The sequence below is a fragment of the Brachycentrus maculatus genome, unplaced genomic scaffold (assembly GCF_059751285.1).
Source record: "Brachycentrus maculatus isolate JH-2025_06_01 unplaced genomic scaffold, ASM5975128v1 h1tg000015l, whole genome shotgun sequence".
Lineage (NCBI taxonomy): Eukaryota > Metazoa > Arthropoda > Insecta > Trichoptera > Brachycentridae > Brachycentrus > Brachycentrus maculatus.
This window is the reverse complement of record NW_028280769.1, coordinates 985,001-1,006,190: the sequence shown is the minus strand read 5'-3', so window position 1 is coordinate 1,006,190 and position 21,190 is coordinate 985,001. Positions and strand designations below refer to the sequence as shown.

At 30.1% G+C, this 21,190-nt stretch overlaps 1 protein-coding gene across 1 annotated transcript; it reads right to left on the bottom strand.

Moving 5' to 3' along the window:
- Window positions 1-15,740: 15,740 nt before the first annotated feature.
- LOC148313320 (death-associated protein 1 homolog) lies at window positions 15,741-20,600 on the bottom strand. The gene is made up of 2 exons (XM_088264003.1): window positions 20,466-20,600; window positions 15,741-18,357 (listed from the first exon to the last, which is right to left on the bottom strand). The coding sequence occupies exons 1-2, from the start codon at window positions 20,515-20,517 to the stop codon at window positions 18,104-18,106; spliced, it is 306 nt and encodes a 101-aa protein (XP_088120129.1). The 5' UTR covers window positions 20,518-20,600; the 3' UTR covers window positions 15,741-18,103.
- Window positions 20,601-21,190: the final 590 nt, after the last annotated feature.

The following is a 21,190-nucleotide window of genomic DNA, read 5'->3' as shown; positions in this document are numbered from 1 at the left end:
GGGTCCGCCATCTAAAGTTTTTTTTTTCAACTAGTGCTTATTTCGTGAATGGTAACACTTAGCTCATGTCTGATTTGACAGATAATTAGTTTTATCCTTCCGCTGAGCGAATATGGTTGTGTATACGCTTGAACAACGCTGGGAAATATTGCGACATTACTTTGAAAATCATGGTAATGTTGCAGAATGTGTGCGAAAATTGCGTACGGTTTTTGGAAGAAGAGAAGCACCGTCAGCTCCGTATGTTCGTTATCTTGTGAAAAAAGTGAAAGAAACTGGCATCCTCATCGATAAACCAAAGCGTGAAAAGCCAAAAACAGTGCGTACACCCGAGAATATCGATGTTGTGGCAGAAAGTGTGCGTGAAGCGCCATCAACATCAATTCACCGTCGTTCTCAACAATTGAACATTTCGGAGACATCATTGAGACGAATTTTGCATAAAGACCTTGGTATGACGCCATACAAAGTCCAATTGGTTCAGGAGTTGAAGCCAACTGACCATCCAATGCGTTTTCGCTTCGCTGAGTGGGCCTGCGATCGACTTACAGAAGATGCCGATTTTGCCAAAAAAATCATCTTTTCGGATGAAGCTCATTTTGATCTTGGCGGGTATGTAAACAAGCAAAATTGTCGTATTTGGGGCACAGAAAACCCGCACGCATACATTGAAAAGCCGGTACACCCAAAACGAGTCACTGTTTGGTGCGGATTTTGGTCCAGAGGCATAATTGGGCCATTTTTCTTTGAAAATGAGCAAGGAGTGGCCGTTACAGTCAATGGCGATCGTTATCGGGCCATGTTGAACGGATTTTTGTTCACAAAAATTGAAGAGGAGGATATTGGCAACATTTGGTTTCAACAGGACGGCGCTACGTGCCACACAGCCGAAGCTACACTCGATGTTTTGCGCCCTGTTTTCAAAAAAAAAAAGTTATTTGGCGGACCCTTTATATATATAAGAAGACAGCAAAAATCATAAAAAATATAAAAAAAGCAAAGAAAATAATTACACTTGTGTCTCTTTTTATGTGATAGATACCTTCCACGGGGAATCTCATAAAAAAAGAATTGAACTACATACAAAACTGGGGGATAGGTTCCATTATTTTTAAAACCGCATAACTTCAAGTCAATGTGATAAAATGTACCAACTGCATAATTTTTTTTTATAAAAAATCATAAAAATAAAAACACAGTATATATTTATCTTAATCGTACGATTTATTGTTATTGGTCAGCATACACATTTATAAATATCTGAACTATCATCGGCTGATGCAGTTTCACCTTCAATCTTAATGTTATGGAATGAATATCGTTTAAAAAATCCAGTCAGCCACCCTTTGCTAGTAGGAAATACTTAAGCATTATATGGTGTAAGTGAATTCTGCTTGCTGATTTATTTGTTCATGAAACAGAAGAGCTTTTTCCGTAATTAAATATCCGCATATAGGAAATCGTTTTTGAGATAAATTACAAGTGCTTTTTCTGTTTTTTCCAATAAAGTATACAATGAGTACGATGTAAGATTTGAGCTTGACTTTGTGCCATTGATGACTGATTTTCTGATGGCGAGCTCATTTTTTTAAAATTGATCTTATATTCGATTCCCCCAGATTGAGAGATTTGCTTGTCTGGGTGGGAATAGGGATGAGATGCCAGAGTTAAAAACAATTCCGATCCCCCTTCGCTTTATACACGATAACACTTTAACGGTTGTAACCTACACTAGTCTAAATTTTAGATTTTTTTTAATGCGAATTCGCATAAAAAAAGACTTGAACTACAAACAAAAATAAGGGATAGAGGTTCCATTACATTTGAAAATCGCATAACTTCAAAATCGCATAAAAAAGATCCGCATAAAAACAGACCCATGTGTACTTTTTTCAATTCACTTAAATTACTTGAGAAACATCGCCGTAATAGCAAGTAATGCTTTGGTTTGTATGAAAAAAACGGCAAAACTTTGTGGCATAGTCTAGACGCTCAACTTTGAAACATAGAAATATTGCTGGTTCAATTCCCGCCACCTGCAAAATGGATAAGAGTAATATTGTTTTTCAATAGGGCTGGGTGTTTGTGATGTATTTTTCCTATCTACCTTACCTATACTTAATATCTTATCTGCAGACAGCCTATAAACAGTGGCTATACGTAATTCCTTGAAAAAAGTATATGTGATTTTTTTATTTGAAGTATTTCTCAAATTTTGGTCCCCTCAATCTCGAATTAACGAGCTTTTACTGTACTGATCGTATGAAATAAAATAATAATAAAAAAATCACTATTAATATTCAGTATGTTGTTTTTTGTAGAATGAATTTTGTAAAAAGAATATAAAAAAACTCTTATGTATAAAAAAATATATGAAAATAATCTATCTTTCTCTATTTGCCATTTTATAATTTTTGATGTTAGTTTTTTTCCTATTAAATGTGGCTTTAGAAATAGGTACCCACTTCATCACTAAGGCAATCAAATGTATTGGAAGGCTTCTAAAGAATGGAATAAAAATGTTCTTCGGAAATTGGTTTTTTAAAATATTTTTTTTTGCTATTTTTATTTATTTATTCATTTATGTATACAAATGATAGAGTGAAACTCACTTGTTTATTATCAGTGTTTTTTTTTATCCATTGATTGCTATATTTTTTGATAAATAATACACAAATACATATACAAATTAATTTAGTTTAAAACATTAAATATTTTTAGTGTTACCAACTGACTTTGTGGTTCTTTTTTTATATAAAGTTTAATATTATAATTTTATTATTAGAGCTACTGTGTAGAAAAAAAGTTTTTAAGTGCCAATTGTTAAGCCCTAAATATGAAACATTCAATAGAGGTCATTGCAAGTTTTGTACATCTTTCAATTTTTATGTTTTTTGCATCCATATAAGTCCGCCTCCGCAGTATAGTAGTCAGGGCGTTTGGTTATCATACTGAAGGTCCTGGGTTCGATTCCCAGGGGAGGTAAAATAAATATAAGTGATATTTCACTATAATATTTATTTAATATTACCGTGGACACCTGTCCAGGTACCAACCTCACCGCAGGTCTGATAATGTTTTTATTTATTTATCAATCAAGATAACACTGCTTATTGGTTAGAAAAAAGATGAAATACATTTTAAAATTTGGATATCTCGCAGTGAGTTTTAATTGTGTGTTTGTTGTTATTGTCAAGGAATATAGTTTTCAGAAACTGCAAAACTTTCACCAATACTGTATTTGGTAAATCATTTTGTAAAATCAGTCTGTTTTATTAATATTTTGTTCTTTGTTTTAAGGTTACCAAGCCATTTATGATAAGTAAAGAAAATATTGCAAATATAATGTACTATATATATACATATATATATATATATATATATATATATATATATATATATATATATATATATATATATATATATATATATATATATATATATATATATATATATATATATATATATATATATATATATATATATATATATATATATATATATATATATATATATATATACATATATATATATATATATATATATATATATATATATATATATATATATATATATATATACATATATATATATATATATATATAAATATATATATATTTATATATATATATATATATATACATATATATATATATATATATATATATATATATATATATATATATATATATATATATATATATATATATATATATATATATATATATATATATATATATATATATATATATATATATATATATATATATATATATATATATATATATATATATATATATATATATATATATATATATATATATATATATATATATATATATATATATATATATATATATATATATATATATATATATATATATATATATATATATATATATATATATATATATATATATATATATATATATATATATATATATATATATATATATATATATATATATATATATATATATATATATATTTATTTATATATATATATATATATATATATATATATATATATATATATATATATATATATATATATATATATATATATATATATATATATATATATATATATATATCTCGCTATTGAATGACATCTCATGTCAAAGGGGTGACAGGGATAGTAAGGCAACCAGAGTATTTTTGTTCATTGATTTTGAAATGATAAGAGCCAGATTATCCCACTTTCCCCGGTGAATGCTTCACAACTAAATTATTTTCATACGTGCAGAGCGTTCGCAATACTATATTATAAAAATGATAGTGTATTATACATATATTAGATTTCGGTGTGCATATAGGGTACAAAAAATCTCTCGATTTGAGATTTTAATATGAGCAGAGTATGAAATCAGATTGTAATTAGGTACGTACCTACCTACTACAGGGTGGCACAAATGTCTAAGAGCGAGTAAATTAATAAAAAAAAAAGTTATTTGTTATTGGTTATTAGTTATGGTAGAGTACATAGGCGTGCGGCGACTGTTTTGACACATTGTTTGCGGGAAACACTTAAAAGTGTCTTTTACATACTGTTGGAAGAGAGCAGGAGACGCTTATAAGCGTTCTATTGGCTTACTTTTGGCAGAGCGCGAGAGACCCTAAAAAGTATTGTACAGATGGGAATTGGGTGTTGCGGTTACTTGCGATTAGTATACTGAGGGTCGGGCGGCAGACTGTCAGACAGTACAATTTTGTTTAAGAAGGGATGCTGATGAAATATTAAGAAAAATATGCAAGTATTTCACTTGAGACATATAAATGCACAAAACAATAAAATATTCAAAATTTAAGACCTGCTTTAAAGATGTCTTAATATTTACTCAAGAACCAAACGACACTTAAATATAAAACGATAAAGATTTTGTCATCCTTCGTGGTCCATTCACTATTTTTGACTATGAATAGTGTTATTAAAGTCATTTTAGCGATGGAGATGCATTTTTAATAACTGCGTATCTAGGCCTACAGGAAAGGTCACTTTTGTATAAGGCTGGGGTTCAATTCTAACACCAGCATCCACCCGAGCATATATGTTAAAGCATCGGCTACAGTAAACAACTTGGATGTTCTCCTTTTACGTGTTCCAACATACATGTTTTCTTGATTTTAAATTATGCTAAAGCAATGTGCTTGTGATGCCTGTCCGGAGCACTATTAAATTATCATCGAATAGGGAAACTGAACCCGGAATCTCTCACATTGTAGTCAAACTTGATTAAACAATAAATAATGAATCCTCCAGTGTGATGCATGTGATGATATTTGCGCCGCCCTGTACGTATTTATTATTTCAAATATTTCCCTTTTTTGTAACTGCAGTAAATTCTCGATTTACAGGGATGGATAATGGATGAAATAATTTCTTGATTAATAAAAAAATACTACTATTATACATGTATAAAAAAAATTCAGAATGAAATGAAGCGCTCTTTGAGTAGTCAAACCTGTATATAAGAGACCTGTACATAAGAGAAACTTCTTTAAAAGAGAGGCATTTTACTCTTCTTTAAAAGAAAGCATGGATACAAGTTCTGTATAAAAGGAAAATGTCCCAGTCTCTTGAGCTCTCTTATATCCAAGTTCTAATGTAGTACTTTATGAAAATGGCGCTGTATTAACTATAAAAAATTATTTTTAAACTATGAAACTAGTACGCATCATGCAATTAAGCAGAGTTTGCAAGTTCTTTACTACTTACCCCCTACTATATGACCAGGTGTCGTGAATCCAACACGGAACACAGTACAGTTGTTTTAACAAAAAACTGTCTATTTAGGCAGTCTTGCTGCTTTCCAATTGAAGCGATTCCTTAAATCGAGAGTCTGCTGTGTATTTTTATCAAATGGGTACATAGTGTTTTCAAAAATAAATAATAAAAATAGTTCCGAATATTTTTTTTAAATCTACGTTGTTTGATTTCCTTTACGAATAATTTTCTTTCATTTTAAATATTGAATCTCATATCTACAATGCATTTATTCATACCATAAGAAACATAATTATATAGGAAAATATATTTTATACCTTTTTTTTTTCAATTGTATTTTACATATGATACATTTTAAACTATTTGAAGGTTTCACGTTAAAAGCAATACAAAATATATATTTAAATAAATATATAGATTTATAAAAGTATTTAAAAAAAAATACTGCATCTCTTTAAGTATTTATTTTCTGTTTGAATAGGTACTTTGACATAAAAATATTTTAGAATTTGGCAGCCGAGTTATCTTTCTTATTTCAAACTCTGTTAAATGGCAACACTAATTAAAAAGGTCCTTCAGAATCTGCATGTTTTTTTTGCTCGATTTTATTTTTGTGTAAATTGTAATTTTCTTTTGAATACAAACGGCATTTTGCAGATATGATTGTATTTTTTCTTGGAAGTGGCGTACTTCGTTAGATTTTTTACAAAATGTAGTTTTTGCAGCAGTTTGAACGGGACATACAGGATTTTTCTGCAGTCAAAAGGCAGCATTAACCTTAAAATTAAGCAGCTTATTTTGCTGCTGTGGTACATACTGATGAAGAGTCATTGTATACACTAGGCGTATTTTTGAAAAATTTGGATATCATTGTGCCTTTTAAAAATAAATGTAAACTTCATGATTTTTAAACTGATTGATGTTACAAAAATTATCCACTTTGATTCGTTCAGACTGCTCTCAAAATTAAACTTAACATGATTAAACGAAAAATACTAATGAAGAATGCCAATTGAAGGAAACAATACTATTAATTGTATAATTCTATAATCCGTCACTTTTACAAACTATTTGAAATCACTCTTATACAAATACCATTGAACCTTTGTATAAAAAGTTACACTAAATCATCCCGTTAGAGATTCAATGCTAAATTATAGTGGTATTATAGTAATTGATGCATTTTTTAACAGTTTGCGCAGTCTTAAATTAAATATGTATCTTGTTCCTAACCTAACTAGCGTAAAAAACAGAGTATCATAGTTTTTTTTTTTTTTTAAATAGAATCTTTGTTGCTCTTTTTTTATATTAAGTGTGTATGCAATATAATTACATATTTGAGAATTATTTATGTTTAAAAAAGGTTTTTAATATAATTCAAACTTGTTTATGACATAAAAAAGAAACATTTTAAATATTTTATTATCACCCATTCTGAATTTAGTTACATTCTGAATTTTTCAATAAAAACAGTGTGATTAAATTTCTTGGATTATTATGGCCATACAAATGCTGAGAGCATTTTTCTAAGTTACCTACTCTACCATATGTAGGTTGCTTTTCCGACTGAATTTCTGAGTACATTAGTAGGCTAATGTTATAAATTTTGTAGCTTGTTATGCAAAGATCACAATAAAAAATAACACAAGCCACTTCATAAAGTTTGAAAAAGATATTGGCTTTGTTCTTTTGTTTCTTTGAAAAACCATTAGAGGTTTTTTTTATTATTAATTTTTCTTATTTTACAAGAAAGTACTTGAATAAGTGACTCGAATATACTTAAAATATATTCTATTACTGGTAAAAAATATTGATCGAGCAGTCTGACTTAATAATATAAATATGTTATGTACTCTTAGTATCTGGAAATATACTTTTTTTAAAGAAATAACCTGCAAAGTGTCTATATCTAGAGGCTTGTCTGCTGGTAGGATAGTAAGGATATGGAAGGTAGATGTGAAAAATACATCACAAACGCTTAGACCAATTAAAAATAAATCTCTCTTTGACCGAGGGGGTTGAAAAAAAAGGTGATTTCTCACTCTAATATCTATTCGATACTACTCCAAGTTGATTACATTTCCTTCATGTATTTAACAATTGAGATAACACTGCTTCTATACAATGTAGTGCCCTATGCACAAGTGTTAAAAAAATATGCAATCGAAAAGAGTCATAATTTTCGTAAATTTACACAAATCAACTCACTCATGTGTGCATACATCGTAGTCGTACAGGAGAAAGTGACTAACTAACAAAACGTAAAATGTTCAGGAGGGCCATTTAAGTCACTTTTGCTTTGCAAGAAAATAAACATCGATGCTGTTAAGTCATTTTTAATAGGTCAATATATTATACTTCCAAGTTTAAAATCGCTTTGGGATTTTTTCAGGGCAATATTAAGCTAGTAAGATATCAAATAGTCAATACACTTGTTTTTTGTTCAGAATGCACTTGGTCACTTTCTCCTGTATGACTATGATATGTATATGTATGTGTATATGTGTGTGGATGCATATATGAGTAAATCATTGATGAATTATTTTCTCTGAAGCGGCAGTATGTATCGTGCACAATTTTTGAAAACATAAAATTGATAAATAACTTCCACTTCAAAAGGAATATATTAATTTAGTTTAACTATTATTGTTTAAATTATTGTGTAAATGTCGTAACTGATTTGAAATGCTTTGAGATCTGAAAACAATATTTTTACCAGTATTAGGATATGTTTGTAAAGTTATTGCTTTTTTTAAAATTATTTCATATTATTTATTATGTCAAATTCAAGTTTGGTTATTATTGCTTTCATATTTTAAACAGTTAAAAAATATATTTATACATTGTCAATTTATTTTTTAGTGCCGTATTTTTTTAAACGATCCATCACTTGTTTTCTCTTTAATGTTTATTTTATTTAACCAGTATTGCTTCATTTTATTAAATGTGATCGAACAAATAATTTATTTACCTCATTGGATGGAAGTAGTTTTCCATATAATCATTGTCGCTAATCATTTTAAATTATTTTCATGTCCTACAATGATTTTATTTTGCATGAATTTATTTACATTTTTAAAATTGTTTTAAAAAAGAAACATTCAGGACTTTGATAAAAAAATACAATAAAATATTCTGTATAATTATTTAACACATTCCGAGCTAAGAACACAGCCTAGCGTGTGCGCATGTGCCATCTATTTCGTGCCTAGGACACGCGCAGTGTGTTCATGCCTGAATAACGGTTGTATTTAAAGAAAAAATAAACCTGAGCACTGTTGATATTGTTAGTTTTTAACATCAGCACATGATACTCATTCATTTCGTTACATTTCAACCTTTTTGTGAGTAACTTTGTTATGCATAGTAAAAGTCAGTCTACACATGATAATATTCTGTACTTGTAGTAATATTTTTATGTGATTTTCGTTAAAGATGTTTTCATAAGATACATGCCGTGAAATAATTCACAATATTAATAATTCCTTGTACATTTTTATCATTATTAAATATAATAAGCACCAATATGTTCTCATGTTTTTTTTTTAATTAGCAGCCAATGTGTTAAATCTTGACATGGAATCAAGAATGTTTTAAAAATTTTATTCAGTGATACCAGTATGCAAATACATTTATGCAAAAAGTACCTACTTCTATTCAATATTTTATTTGTTATGTACAAAATGTTTTACTTATATTTAGAATAAATGTTCATATTTTGCAAACACAACAAAGAATATAACACTTCTTGTCGAAAGCACAAAGTAATATGGACTGTTTATTTTATATTATATTAAAAAAAGTATTTATTTAATATCAGATGTGAGTTTATATTTTCAATATTAAATTTATGTATTTTAGTGTTTTTCTTGAGTTTTATTTAAAATTGTTTTGTCATTTCGACGAGTGTAATCATCACATCGCTAAGTTTTAATTAATAAATAATAAAATAAAATTTATGTATGTATAATAAACCAAATATCTTCCATTTTTAATTGACTAAGATTTTTTTTGACCACGCTGTAATTCAAACAGTATTCCATTGTTTTTCTTTTCTTTCTATTGTTGCTATAAGTAATCAAAAATATTTTTATATGCGGCAACTCTTGTCGGTGAGTTTCTAGTTTTTTTTTGACAGCCATAAAACTAATTTAAAACTCATTCATGTGTAAAGTTGACAGAAAGTTACATATTTAACAGAATTATTTTATCTTGTATCTACTTGTGTAAGAAAATATACAACTGATTTGATTGTCTTTATTCCAATTCTGAACACATTTATAGCTAAGAAAAATGTTTAATTTTTTATGTAGACGTGTATAGATATATTTTTATTTTCCTAGTCTTCTGTAATTGCAGCTTTGTTATAACATTTTAATAAATATATATTTCTGTAAATTGTGATCATGCTGATATCGATACGTACGCAAAAGTTGGGCTCATTTTAAATTATTTTATTTTTAATTAAAATAAAAGGGGACACGTGTTTATCTCGAGACATATAGGTGCCAAAGTAATTCATAATTCAACCTAAATTTGTTTTATTAAGTTTGAGAACAAATACCAAAGATTGGTGCTAAAAGCGAATTTTGTCGACGAATTTGGGAGAGTTATTTGACACAGAGGTATATATTGATATCAGCATGGTGGACAATTTTAAAATGGTTGTTTTTTTAGTTTTAATATAGATGATGTTTTAAGAGTAAATTTATTTACATCGGAAGGTAAGATCAGTTGTGCAAAAGAGGATTTCAAAGTGGAAAGTTTTGATTGCCGTGCGCATAAACTGTCTGCGTATTGCGGTTCTGTAATATGGTCAGAAATAGGGAATATATTTGAATAAGCACAAGGAACATTTATATCCGGAGAATTGTAGCATTATATTTTAAGTAAATATTAACAAAGTAATTATTCATTTTGTGTGAGAGGTTTTTTAGAATTCATCGGTGAACCTTCTAGTGACTGTGATTATTGATTTCTCATTTTCATTGTACCATATTTGCGTATTTATCTCTCTCTTAATAGGATCTGAGAGTGTGAATGTCTATAGAAACAGAATAACTGCCGTCCTGTGGGGAAGGGAAGGTGGATCGGAGATAGTGCGCAGTGGACGCGAGGCGCTTGACTTTAGTTTGGAGAAATCACTTCCGAACTTCACTATAAGTGTGCTATTCATCTTTTAGATGTCGGTTTTGTTAATAGTTTGGGTCAATGTGAGCGGTCGTGTCATAGTTCTTTCAGTCTCCTTTCATTATATTTTGTGTCCGTACCGCTGAGTATTATGAACCTATACATATATAATATGTCAGCTGAATTGAAGGCCCATTGTATGAAAATTGTTTTGCTTCTAACCATAAATAAGCTTTGTCATTAAATTATTGAATACAATGTTCATTACACCAAGTATATTGATTTTTTACTTTTTCCTCCACCTTTCATCACTTTCCTTTCAAATATGTGTAATTTTTTGGCATCTCAACAAAGATGAAGAAGAATATGTATATCTGGGCATTTACAGGGTTTACGACCGTCATAGACTTGGTTAAGCGATCATGCTTTTCACATGTGTAACATTCACCAATTCTACCCATGATTGACAACCATATTACTCAATATGATATTGATCAAACTTGTGACCTAGTGTATGTGAGTTCACAACAGCCATCTATGTGGGAAAAGGGAAATGTTAAAAATAACTCCTAAGCGGAGATAATCCTGATTTGTGAACAAGTATTTGGACACACTCAAAATGTTGTAAATATGTGTGAATTTCTAATCATCAAACCGCACAATAAAGCCCATGCACTATACAAATATTATAAATTTTTGAGTTAATAAATTAAAGGTGATTATTTTTTTTCCATTTACTATCACCTTCCCTTCTTACAACTTACAACCAAGGTAATGGTGTATTATTGACTTGGTTCCCTATGCACTCCTGTGTGCCGATAAGGGACGAAGAAGGAGATTGTGCATTTTAAAATAATCAATACATAATTTATAAAAATAAGAAAAATGAATGTAATAAATTTCATTGAACCAATTACTGTTTTTCCTATACATACAGTATGTAATAAAATAACTATAGTTTTTTCCATACATTTTATTAGACCAGTGACTGGGTTACAATGAAGAATCCGGTCACTAGTCACATAAAATATATGTGGAATAAAATACGAGTATATCGCTCACTCCTTTCAAGAACATCATGTTGATTTTTCAGAACGTTTTAAAAGTTTGAAAATATAATACGATGTATTAAATATAAATATCAAGCCACTTATTGAACTTTTTACTGTGCAACAGATCTTTTCAGGTAAAACCTGAAGGTTTTTTCTCCATGTGAAAAATATTAAGTATATTTAAAAAAATAATTAAACAATACCTTTTCTTCAAAATGCGAAAACAACATTTTCTGCCCTGTAGCGGGTAAATATTAAGTTAAAAATATGCCTCTTTTTTGCTGGGATATAGTACATAATCTGGGCATTCTGAAAACATGGACAACTGAAAATCGTCGATTTTTTATTTATGACGTTCTTGAAAGGAGTGCGCAATATGTGGAGTAAAATATATTCTTGTTATTTGATTATATAAAATGCAATTTCACCAAGAAATGTCAGTACAAAATTTGAAAGATGCACTTTATTTCCATAAAAGTTCATTTTCAGAAATTCCTGGCTGGAAATACTGTGAAAACTTAGCTACGTGGTGTAGATAATTCAACTTTTGATCTTGACTTTAATTTTTAACAAAGTTGGTATTTTTATATTGATTGTTGATCAGTATTATCATGTAAATGATTCTGAAACAATTTTTTTTTATAAACAATTGAGTTAAAATGTAGTTTATTTATTTATTGAACGGCTAAAGCCTTTCATAATACATATATACAATATCAAATATAAAAATACACTAATAGAGAAACAAAAAGTCTTAAACATAAAGTAATAATAAAATAACAAACAGTAAACACTGGTAAATACAAGTCTCCTTCACACACTATCAGCGAGCAGCGAGAGAGAGTGAAACACAACATTGAAATTTATCCATTATAACATGGAGAAGAAATGCTGAGAAAGTACAGACTTCAAGGTGAATAACAATATATTATATTAAATGAATCTATACTATCAAAAGCATTGGCTAACATTTAAAGCCGCGGAATCGGAGAGAACATGGCATAGTTTGCATTATGTACAATAATGCAAAGTACATTTTACAGTTAAATCTTTAACTTCTGTTTAGAATCCCAGCAGTAAGACGGTGGTGGAATTAATTAGACTAGGTAAGTTATTCCTGTATTAAGTCAAAAGGATTAAGGTAAGTACTTCAAAGGAGAAATAATCCTGCTAGTTTCAAATTTCAAACTCCAAATAAGTTCTTTGGTCATACACTGGTGATCCTACATTGAATCGAAGTGTTATTTTGTTATTATACTCAGACAGTCTGCCGCCCGACCCCCAGTACACTAATCACAAGTAACCGCAAACCCAATTCCGACCTGTACAATGTTTCTTGGCGCCTCTCTCGCTCTACCAAAAGTAAGGAAATAGAATGCTTAAAAGCGTCTCCTGCTCTCTACCAAGATTATGTAAAAGATGCTTTAAAGCATCCTTTTTTCCTGCAAACAATGTGTTAAAAATATTAGAGTGAAAAATGAAGATATTTATTTTAATTTCCCTGGGAATTGAACCCAGGACCTTCAGCACGGTAGCCAAATGCACTCACAGCGTTTTGGACAGTTACTACAAAATCAAATCAGGATAGTACTGTTATGAATAAAGATCATGTATTATTTTGTATATTAAAATCAAACACTGATTTTTAACAGTCTACTTCATTGTATTTTATTGTTAAAAACACAAATATTTGTTTGAAAATGCAAGGCAAAACAATTGTCACAAATTTGATTTTTATTTGTTTTTTACAATGAAATACAATTTAGAAGACTCTTAAAAATTAGTGTGTGATTTTAACATTTAATATATACATAAATTAAAATGGAGTTCTACGAATTAAACACAGAATCTATAAATTATGTACATATTATGCATGTATTTTTGTTCTATTGAAACTAAAAACAAAAGAAGTACCTAACTGACCTAGTTAAGAAAAACACATTATTTGTCTAGCTGTTTTTTTAAAAGGTGATGAACCTCAAAATTTACACAGCACACAATATAATATATTATACAGATGTTAAGTTCAACATATTCAGTGTAAAATAAATAAGATTTGTAGCAACTATAAAGGTAAGTAATTCTGTAGGCAGTGCTAAGCATAAAAAAGGTATCCCGATTCTCAGAAAACCGGGGAAAATGAGTCATTTATGTTTTATCAATTCAAATACTGACTAAATATTTTTTTAATTAACATAAAAATTCTAACATTTTGAGATGTTTTGTATGCAAATGATTGATACTGTCAAGATTTTTCTTCTTCGTGGGTTACAATCTGTGTGATGATTGGTTTGCTTCTTTTATGGTCAGTCTACACCCGTCTCTTCAACTTGGCGTACCCGCTACAACGCATGTCGGAGATGATTTGGTCCACGTAGGTTAAAGCGGGGTCGTTTTCTGTTTATGTCTTCGCACATGCCTTGTGCAATTCAAAGAAGCAAGCCCCAGTGTCTTATATTATGGCTCATTATTTTGTAACTTTATTTAGTAAGCATCTAGAATCTTCAGCCCTGCTTGATACCTTGTTGTTCCCTACATGTTCTGACCGATGAATCCCCAAAATGCACTTAAAGCACCACATCAAACGTCTCCAGCCGCCCTCGTTCTGCCTGGCCGATAGTCCACATTTTGCTTTCATACAACAGTTTGCTCCAGACTAGAGCTTTAATTTAAGTTTTTCTTGTTTTTGAACATATTATCATATTATTATTTTGAACATATTTTGAACGTGTCCGCCTCCGTAGTGTAATGGTCAGCACGCTCGGCTACCGTTCTGGAGGTCCCGGGTTCGATTTCCAAGGGGGGTAAAATAAATATAAGTGATTTTTTCACTGTAATATTAATTCAATATTACCATGGGCTGGTACCTAAAGCGGAGGGCTGATCACCTTTCCTTCATGTGTAAACGATCAAGATAACACTGCGTTAATATGATACAGTGCCCTATGCACCATTGGGGTGCGGATAAGGGTTTTATTATTTTTTTATTTATTATTGAACATATTATTCTCTTCTTCTCCATCTTACTCTTCATTACTGAGGGTTGTGACCCTTGTCGAAGCAATGACTCTTCTCCAGTTATCCCTTGACTGCGCTACATGTAGCGCTCCAACCACCGAGGTGCCTGCTGTTGTCTTAACTTGATCGGTCCATAGTGTGGGAGATCTTCCTCTCTTTCTTTTCCCCTCCAGGCTGCCAGTCACAACCAGTCGTTCCAGGCTATTATCATTGTTACGCGCGACGTGACCAAAGAACTGAAGAATTCTTCGTGTACAGACATCGGCCAGAGTCAAGTCATCCAAGTGTTAACTCCTTACATAATTATTATGCAGATTCTAAAATATTAGATTTCTTATTGAATGCTATAAAGATTTTTATTGATATTGAAATTATAATTTTCTGTCATATTAATCTAGAATATTTCACAAGTATTATATTTTAAAAAGTGATTTTTAGTATCATAGTCACAAATTTGATGGGAGTACTTAGTTCTTCAAGAAGATTCAGCATTATATCTTGTCTACAGTGTTTCTTGTTGACTGCATTTTGCGGTGATTCATACATTGTTAGTTTAAGGTCACAAAAGCAATTAAAGCACAAGAAATCCGTCTGTTCTGCATATTATTTATTCGGCATACCATTGCGTATTATTTTTGTTTAAAATTCATCGTGACGGCTCAATTTAATTACCTTCCTCTGTATATCCACGTTCGCCAGATTACAATTCTGAAAATAACGGCTAGTGAGCCATAAACATTTATAAAGTCATTTAATAAATTGAAAAGTGAAATTTAAATGGATAAAGTGTGTATGTGTCGAAGAAAAAAAACTGGTTTTTATAAGAATTTTATTTAAGTTTTTATTTTTATTTTTACATGCAATCTTTCTTAATTCTTTCCTTCAAAACAATATTATTGAAATTTAAAACGAGATCTGTCTCATTGTAAAACAGTCACATAATCAAAAAAAATAATCAAAATCCATATAAAATAAAATGAAATATAATTGATAAAATGGTCCCCAAATTGTAAATATAAACATCTAAAATCAATAGACATACGAAATAATTGTTAAGGTCAACATATTATAAAAAAAGAGTGCGACCATTTATGAAAATCTCAAAATAATAAATTATTTAAAAGAATACATTTAAAAAAAAAGTTAATAAAATCAAATTTATTGCAAACCCTCCAAAAATTCAAATCCATACGTTTTACGCAATCAAATTAGCGCAGACTATTTTTAAAACCAATATAAAACATTTTTATATATACCATATCACAGATATGGAGTCTATTTGATAAATCAATTTGTTTGAGGATATTATAACGATCTTTTAAAAATAAAATATAGTATTCAACGTTAAACACAACTATTCAGACTTCGATTTTCAAAGCATTAAATTCTATCAAGAAAAATTGTAAGCTAATTTCATTCAAAGAGTGTTTGATTTTAATATGTGAAATGCTAGTTTATTGACCTGTGTGCTAGAAAAAATGCCCCAATGCATGAATCTCCACATAGTCATATTCAGTCACTGCGGCATCCTTAGAGGTCAGATAGAGTGGGATTCATTGAGCGATTTAACTGTTTAAGTAAATCACAACTAATTGGAGAATATGCCAGTGAAATAAGCCAACTCAGAGAAGGCCAGCCTCAAAAATTACGATAGATCATTAATATTTAATTTAACAGATATTAAACTTTTAAGTTTGGGTAAATATATCATGGGTGTACTGGCAAAAAACGTTAACTCGAAAATATGCAATTTTGACTTGATGTTAAATGTTAACTCGAAAATATGCAACGATGACTTGCGTATTATAAAGTTTTCAACGTTCTATAAATTGGCAAAATACGCTAAGTAATTTGAAATGTCATGTATGTATATGTGGTTTTATAAGTAAATTCAACTTAAAGTTTAATAGCGGGTATTTTATTCAGACTAAAAGCTTTAAATAAAAGGGATTATTAAAAGAGGGATTTTAGAGTTAACGTTTTTTGCCAGTATACCCACGATATATAGCATATATATGTCCGTCTCCATAATGTAATGGTTAGGGGGAGAGGTTCAAAACAGATATTAATGATTTTTCCCTATAACGTTTACTAAACATTATCCTGGATTACTTTCTGCAGGGCAGGATCGATCACCCTGCCTTTGTGTAAGAAACGGTCAAGATAACACACTGCGTCGATACAACGCAGTGCCCTATGCACCACAGACGTGGATTAAGAAGAATAGAACAAAAAATCATTGGGTATAAAAATAAACGTGGCACAAAAGAGATTTGATGTAGAGTTTAAAATATCTTATAATTTTCTAGTAAATGCATTATGTAATTGTTTTATGCTGAAAAATATTCATTTTCTTAACAGATTTATTTCAAACTGCAAATATGAAGACTAAAATTATTGTAGAGCCTAAAATGTGAGCTAAGAAACAGGAGGAAGTTCGTATTTTTTACCATTTTTTTTAATGACAATGTCATAGTTTACGGGTTCCTCATTGGATCTAGATAAAGATACATCTTAGAACATTAAGTGTCTTTTCGCAGCTGAAATTTACGGTACAGACCTTTGACAGAATTACAGATTCAACTTTTTGTTGACATATCTAAGTAATCATATATGAGTTGCCCTAAAACGAGGTGGTAGTCATTACGGACTGCCAGTACTTATTTAGTTTGACTTTATTGCTAATTTTTTAAGTACAGTATGGTAAAAAAATATTAGAGGTGCTTGAATTGGCTTTCACTGCAGTCGAAAGATGGCATTATTCACGTTTATGTACTGTCTAAAATATAAAACATGTATTTGAAGTTAGGACAGTAGTTTTTATTTGAAGAAGAGAACGTGAAGAGTTATTTCTTCTTTCATTTAATTGATTAGAATGTTTTTAAAAGCTCTCGGAGAAGACATTTTATGTAAAATCAATTTCAAAGATTGGTTTTGACAATTTGAATGTAATGATTTGTTTAAAAGTGGATCAGACGCAGCGAAAATCAACTCAAGATCTCTATATGGTGAATAATATAATATACAGGGCAAACGGGAATTAATCAAGCACTATTAAAAACATACACTGGAAATAATTGAATTCTTAATAAGTATTGTATAAGACACTGTATCGAATGATTAAAATAAAATTTGAATAAAACAATGGAAGATTTCAACATTCTGTCTAGAAGTGAAATCACTTCCTGGGCTGGTGGATGTTTCCTTGTGGTTTCATGGGATGGATTGCCGGAGGCTTGGGACTATGGGCTGCCTGGGCCGATTCTAGGACGTAGTCCGTAGCGTGCTTAGCGGGAGCTCCTGCGATAGTGACGGGGTTGGTCGGAATGATGGAGGGTCCCGACAGACCAGTCGTGTCTCCGATAATGTCCTTCGAGGGTTTGTTGCTATGCCCCTCTTTGTGCTGCGTGATGCGCATGCCGCCAGCTTTGACTGCAAACATGATAATATTGCAGTAAGTCCTCTACTTATGTGATTAATTCGTTCCAAAAGTTTTTGTGTAAGACAATTTGTGAAAAAAAATATTTGTGATTTTTTGGTGTATGGTATGTAACAATATGCGCTAGTTTCAAAGGATATAAGTACATATCGCCCACTCCTTTCAACAATGTAATATATAAAAAATCGACAATTTTCAGTTGTGCATGTTTTCGGAATGCTCAGAAAATGTACTTTATCCCAGCAAAAGCGGCATATTTTAAACTTAATATTTACCCGCTACAGGGCAGAAAGTGTTGTTTTTGCATTTTGAAGAAAGGTATTGCTTAATTATTTTTTTAAATATACTTAATATTTTTCAAATGGAGAAAAAACATTCAGGTTTTACCAAAAAAGATCTGTTGCACAGTAAAAAGTTCAATAAGTGGCTCGATATTTATTTTCAATTCATTACATTATATTTTTAAACTTTAAAAACGATCTCCTGAAAAATCAAGTTTTTTGATATTTTATATTGTTGAAAGGAGTGAGCGATATGTGAAAACAGAATACATGTGCATGCGTTTATTTGATGAAACATTAGTATTTTTTAAAGGTTTTTATTTAATCAGATACATACACAATTATTTTTGTGTAAATACATAGCTATATTTAAGTACAAACTACTTATTAATTAGTTATATTCCTCTTTGCTTGGTTATTATCTTAATTAGACTTCCCTATTCTTAGTATCCTACTTGCAGACAAGTCTTTAAAGGCTTTGTGGGTTAATTCTTTAAAAAATGTTTAAAAAACTGAATAAGTGGAAAGTATCCTGAGTGCACACACGTAACTAAGGAAGAAATCTAAATTATGACTTAGTCCTTTTACACATCCTGTGGACAGTAAAGACGGAAAGGAGATGGGTGTATGGCATGTGCCAGTGCCTTTTCTCTCTCACTATGTTGCAGCGAGCGCACATACATAATTTTTAATTCGTCAATAATAATCATAAACAAACATTAAAAAAAGTATATCGCGGTGAAAATAACATCAATTTTTCACATTTTTTTCAGTAAATATTGTTTATTTCCCTCATACGATGTCGAATTCGTCAAGTAGCGATAATGAAAACACTTGCGGAACTTGTTCTGCTGTGGAACATGGAAAATGTTTTTTTTAGTGACAGTGAGGATGAAATCAGAATGTTTACAAATCCAAGAATGTGTATTTGTAGTGAAAGTGAAGCTTCCCAAGATGATTCTATTTCTTTGGACGGTTTGATACCGATACTTTCCTTCCGACTTAAATTTTTCCATATTTTCCATCTTTTATTTGAGTAATTTGATGTTCCCTACACACCACCGAAAAAAATACGAAAATCCCTGTACATTTTTTTGAAAATGTACACAATTCTGTGCACACTTAATTGAAATGTTATTTTTCCTATAAAATTCTTCCGCAATTTTGGCATATGTAAAAAAAAGGCTCAGCAGTAAAACGGTTAACTACCACTTGTTTTTAAGCCCCTAGAGATTTATTACTAAGAGCTAAAAACAAAATAACTACCACTTGAATATTGCTCTGTAACAACAAAAAACATCTGTTCATTTAATAAACATTATAAAATCAATATAAATATCTTTTTGCTTAATCATTGAATATGAACTAATAAACAGCTTACTAAGATAATTATATTATCTCAAAGAATAAACAATTTATAATACAAAGTATAAAATCAATAAAAAAAACAAATTTCGTCGATTAACTACTTCAAAATCTATTAAATTCGAAGATAACATGTTTAATTACACATTAAAAAAAAATATTTTGAAATTTCTGTAATTTATCGATAAATATGACGGAAAATAACCACATTTGCGCTGAAACGTATTTCATTTGTGTTACTACATAAATAGAAAGTGAATAAGACTCATACATAATAACGCGAACAAGGTTTAATGCAGATTACATAAATTAAATCAAATTGATAACAAAGACTCGCGAAGCATTCTAAAAAAGCAACACGCAGTCAGTTATGCCGGACAAAAGTATGCGGATAAAAAACAAACAACATGAGAGTCAAACTGGAATTGATGTGTGTGAAATATTGGTGTATTTACCTGCTGGGGGGTGGCCGGCCTTCAGTTGACAAGCTTCGTCTCCGGAAGACATTTTTAAATGGTTATTCTAATAAAATGGCTAGTTTAGGACGGGTAGAGAACAGCTGAAGGATGCTACGTGCGATGATGAAGTCTGTCGACGTGTTCGAATCGGAAGGTGTTGTTCTGATTTCTGATTTGATAAGTGCAATGACAGTTACCGTAAGAGCGCTGCCATCTGTTGTGGAAACGCCAAAGTAAAATGGTTACCAGGCCGAAAACAGTCTATGTGGTGGATATTTATTTAGTTATTTATTTTTAAACATATCACATACGTCACATGGGAATATGGGAAGATGATTAATTTAAATTATTCATAATGGGATTAAGGTTAATATGACTGAAACACAAATAAGAAAGTAAAAAAAAAACAAACAAAGCTAACGCAGAGAAAAATGTAAAATATAAAACAAACGGGTATAGTAAATAAGCATTTAAAAAACATAAGGTAAGAAGCACGCTCAAAGCAAAAAAAAGAGAAAATAATCAACCATATGAACATTAAGAAGGTTTTGATTCAGAACGTTGTAAAACAGCACTATGTGTCTTTATTAGAAGGAATGAAAGAACTGAAGTTATCGAATGCATGAATACAAAAAATTATAATTAAAGAATCACAAAATATAAATAACAGATTTATAGCCTATTTTAGCAAATAACAATTTATTAATAACATTTTTTTCTGG

Coding starts and splice junctions, on each gene's coding strand:
- LOC148313320 (XM_088264003.1), bottom strand. CDS start 20,517: ATGTCTTCCGGAGACGAAGCTTGTCAACTGAAGGCCGGCCACCCCCCA. Junction 18,358..20,465: donor GGCCGGCCACCCCCCAGCAG/GTAAATACACCA, acceptor TCATGTTTGCAG/TCAAAGCTGGCGGCATGCGC.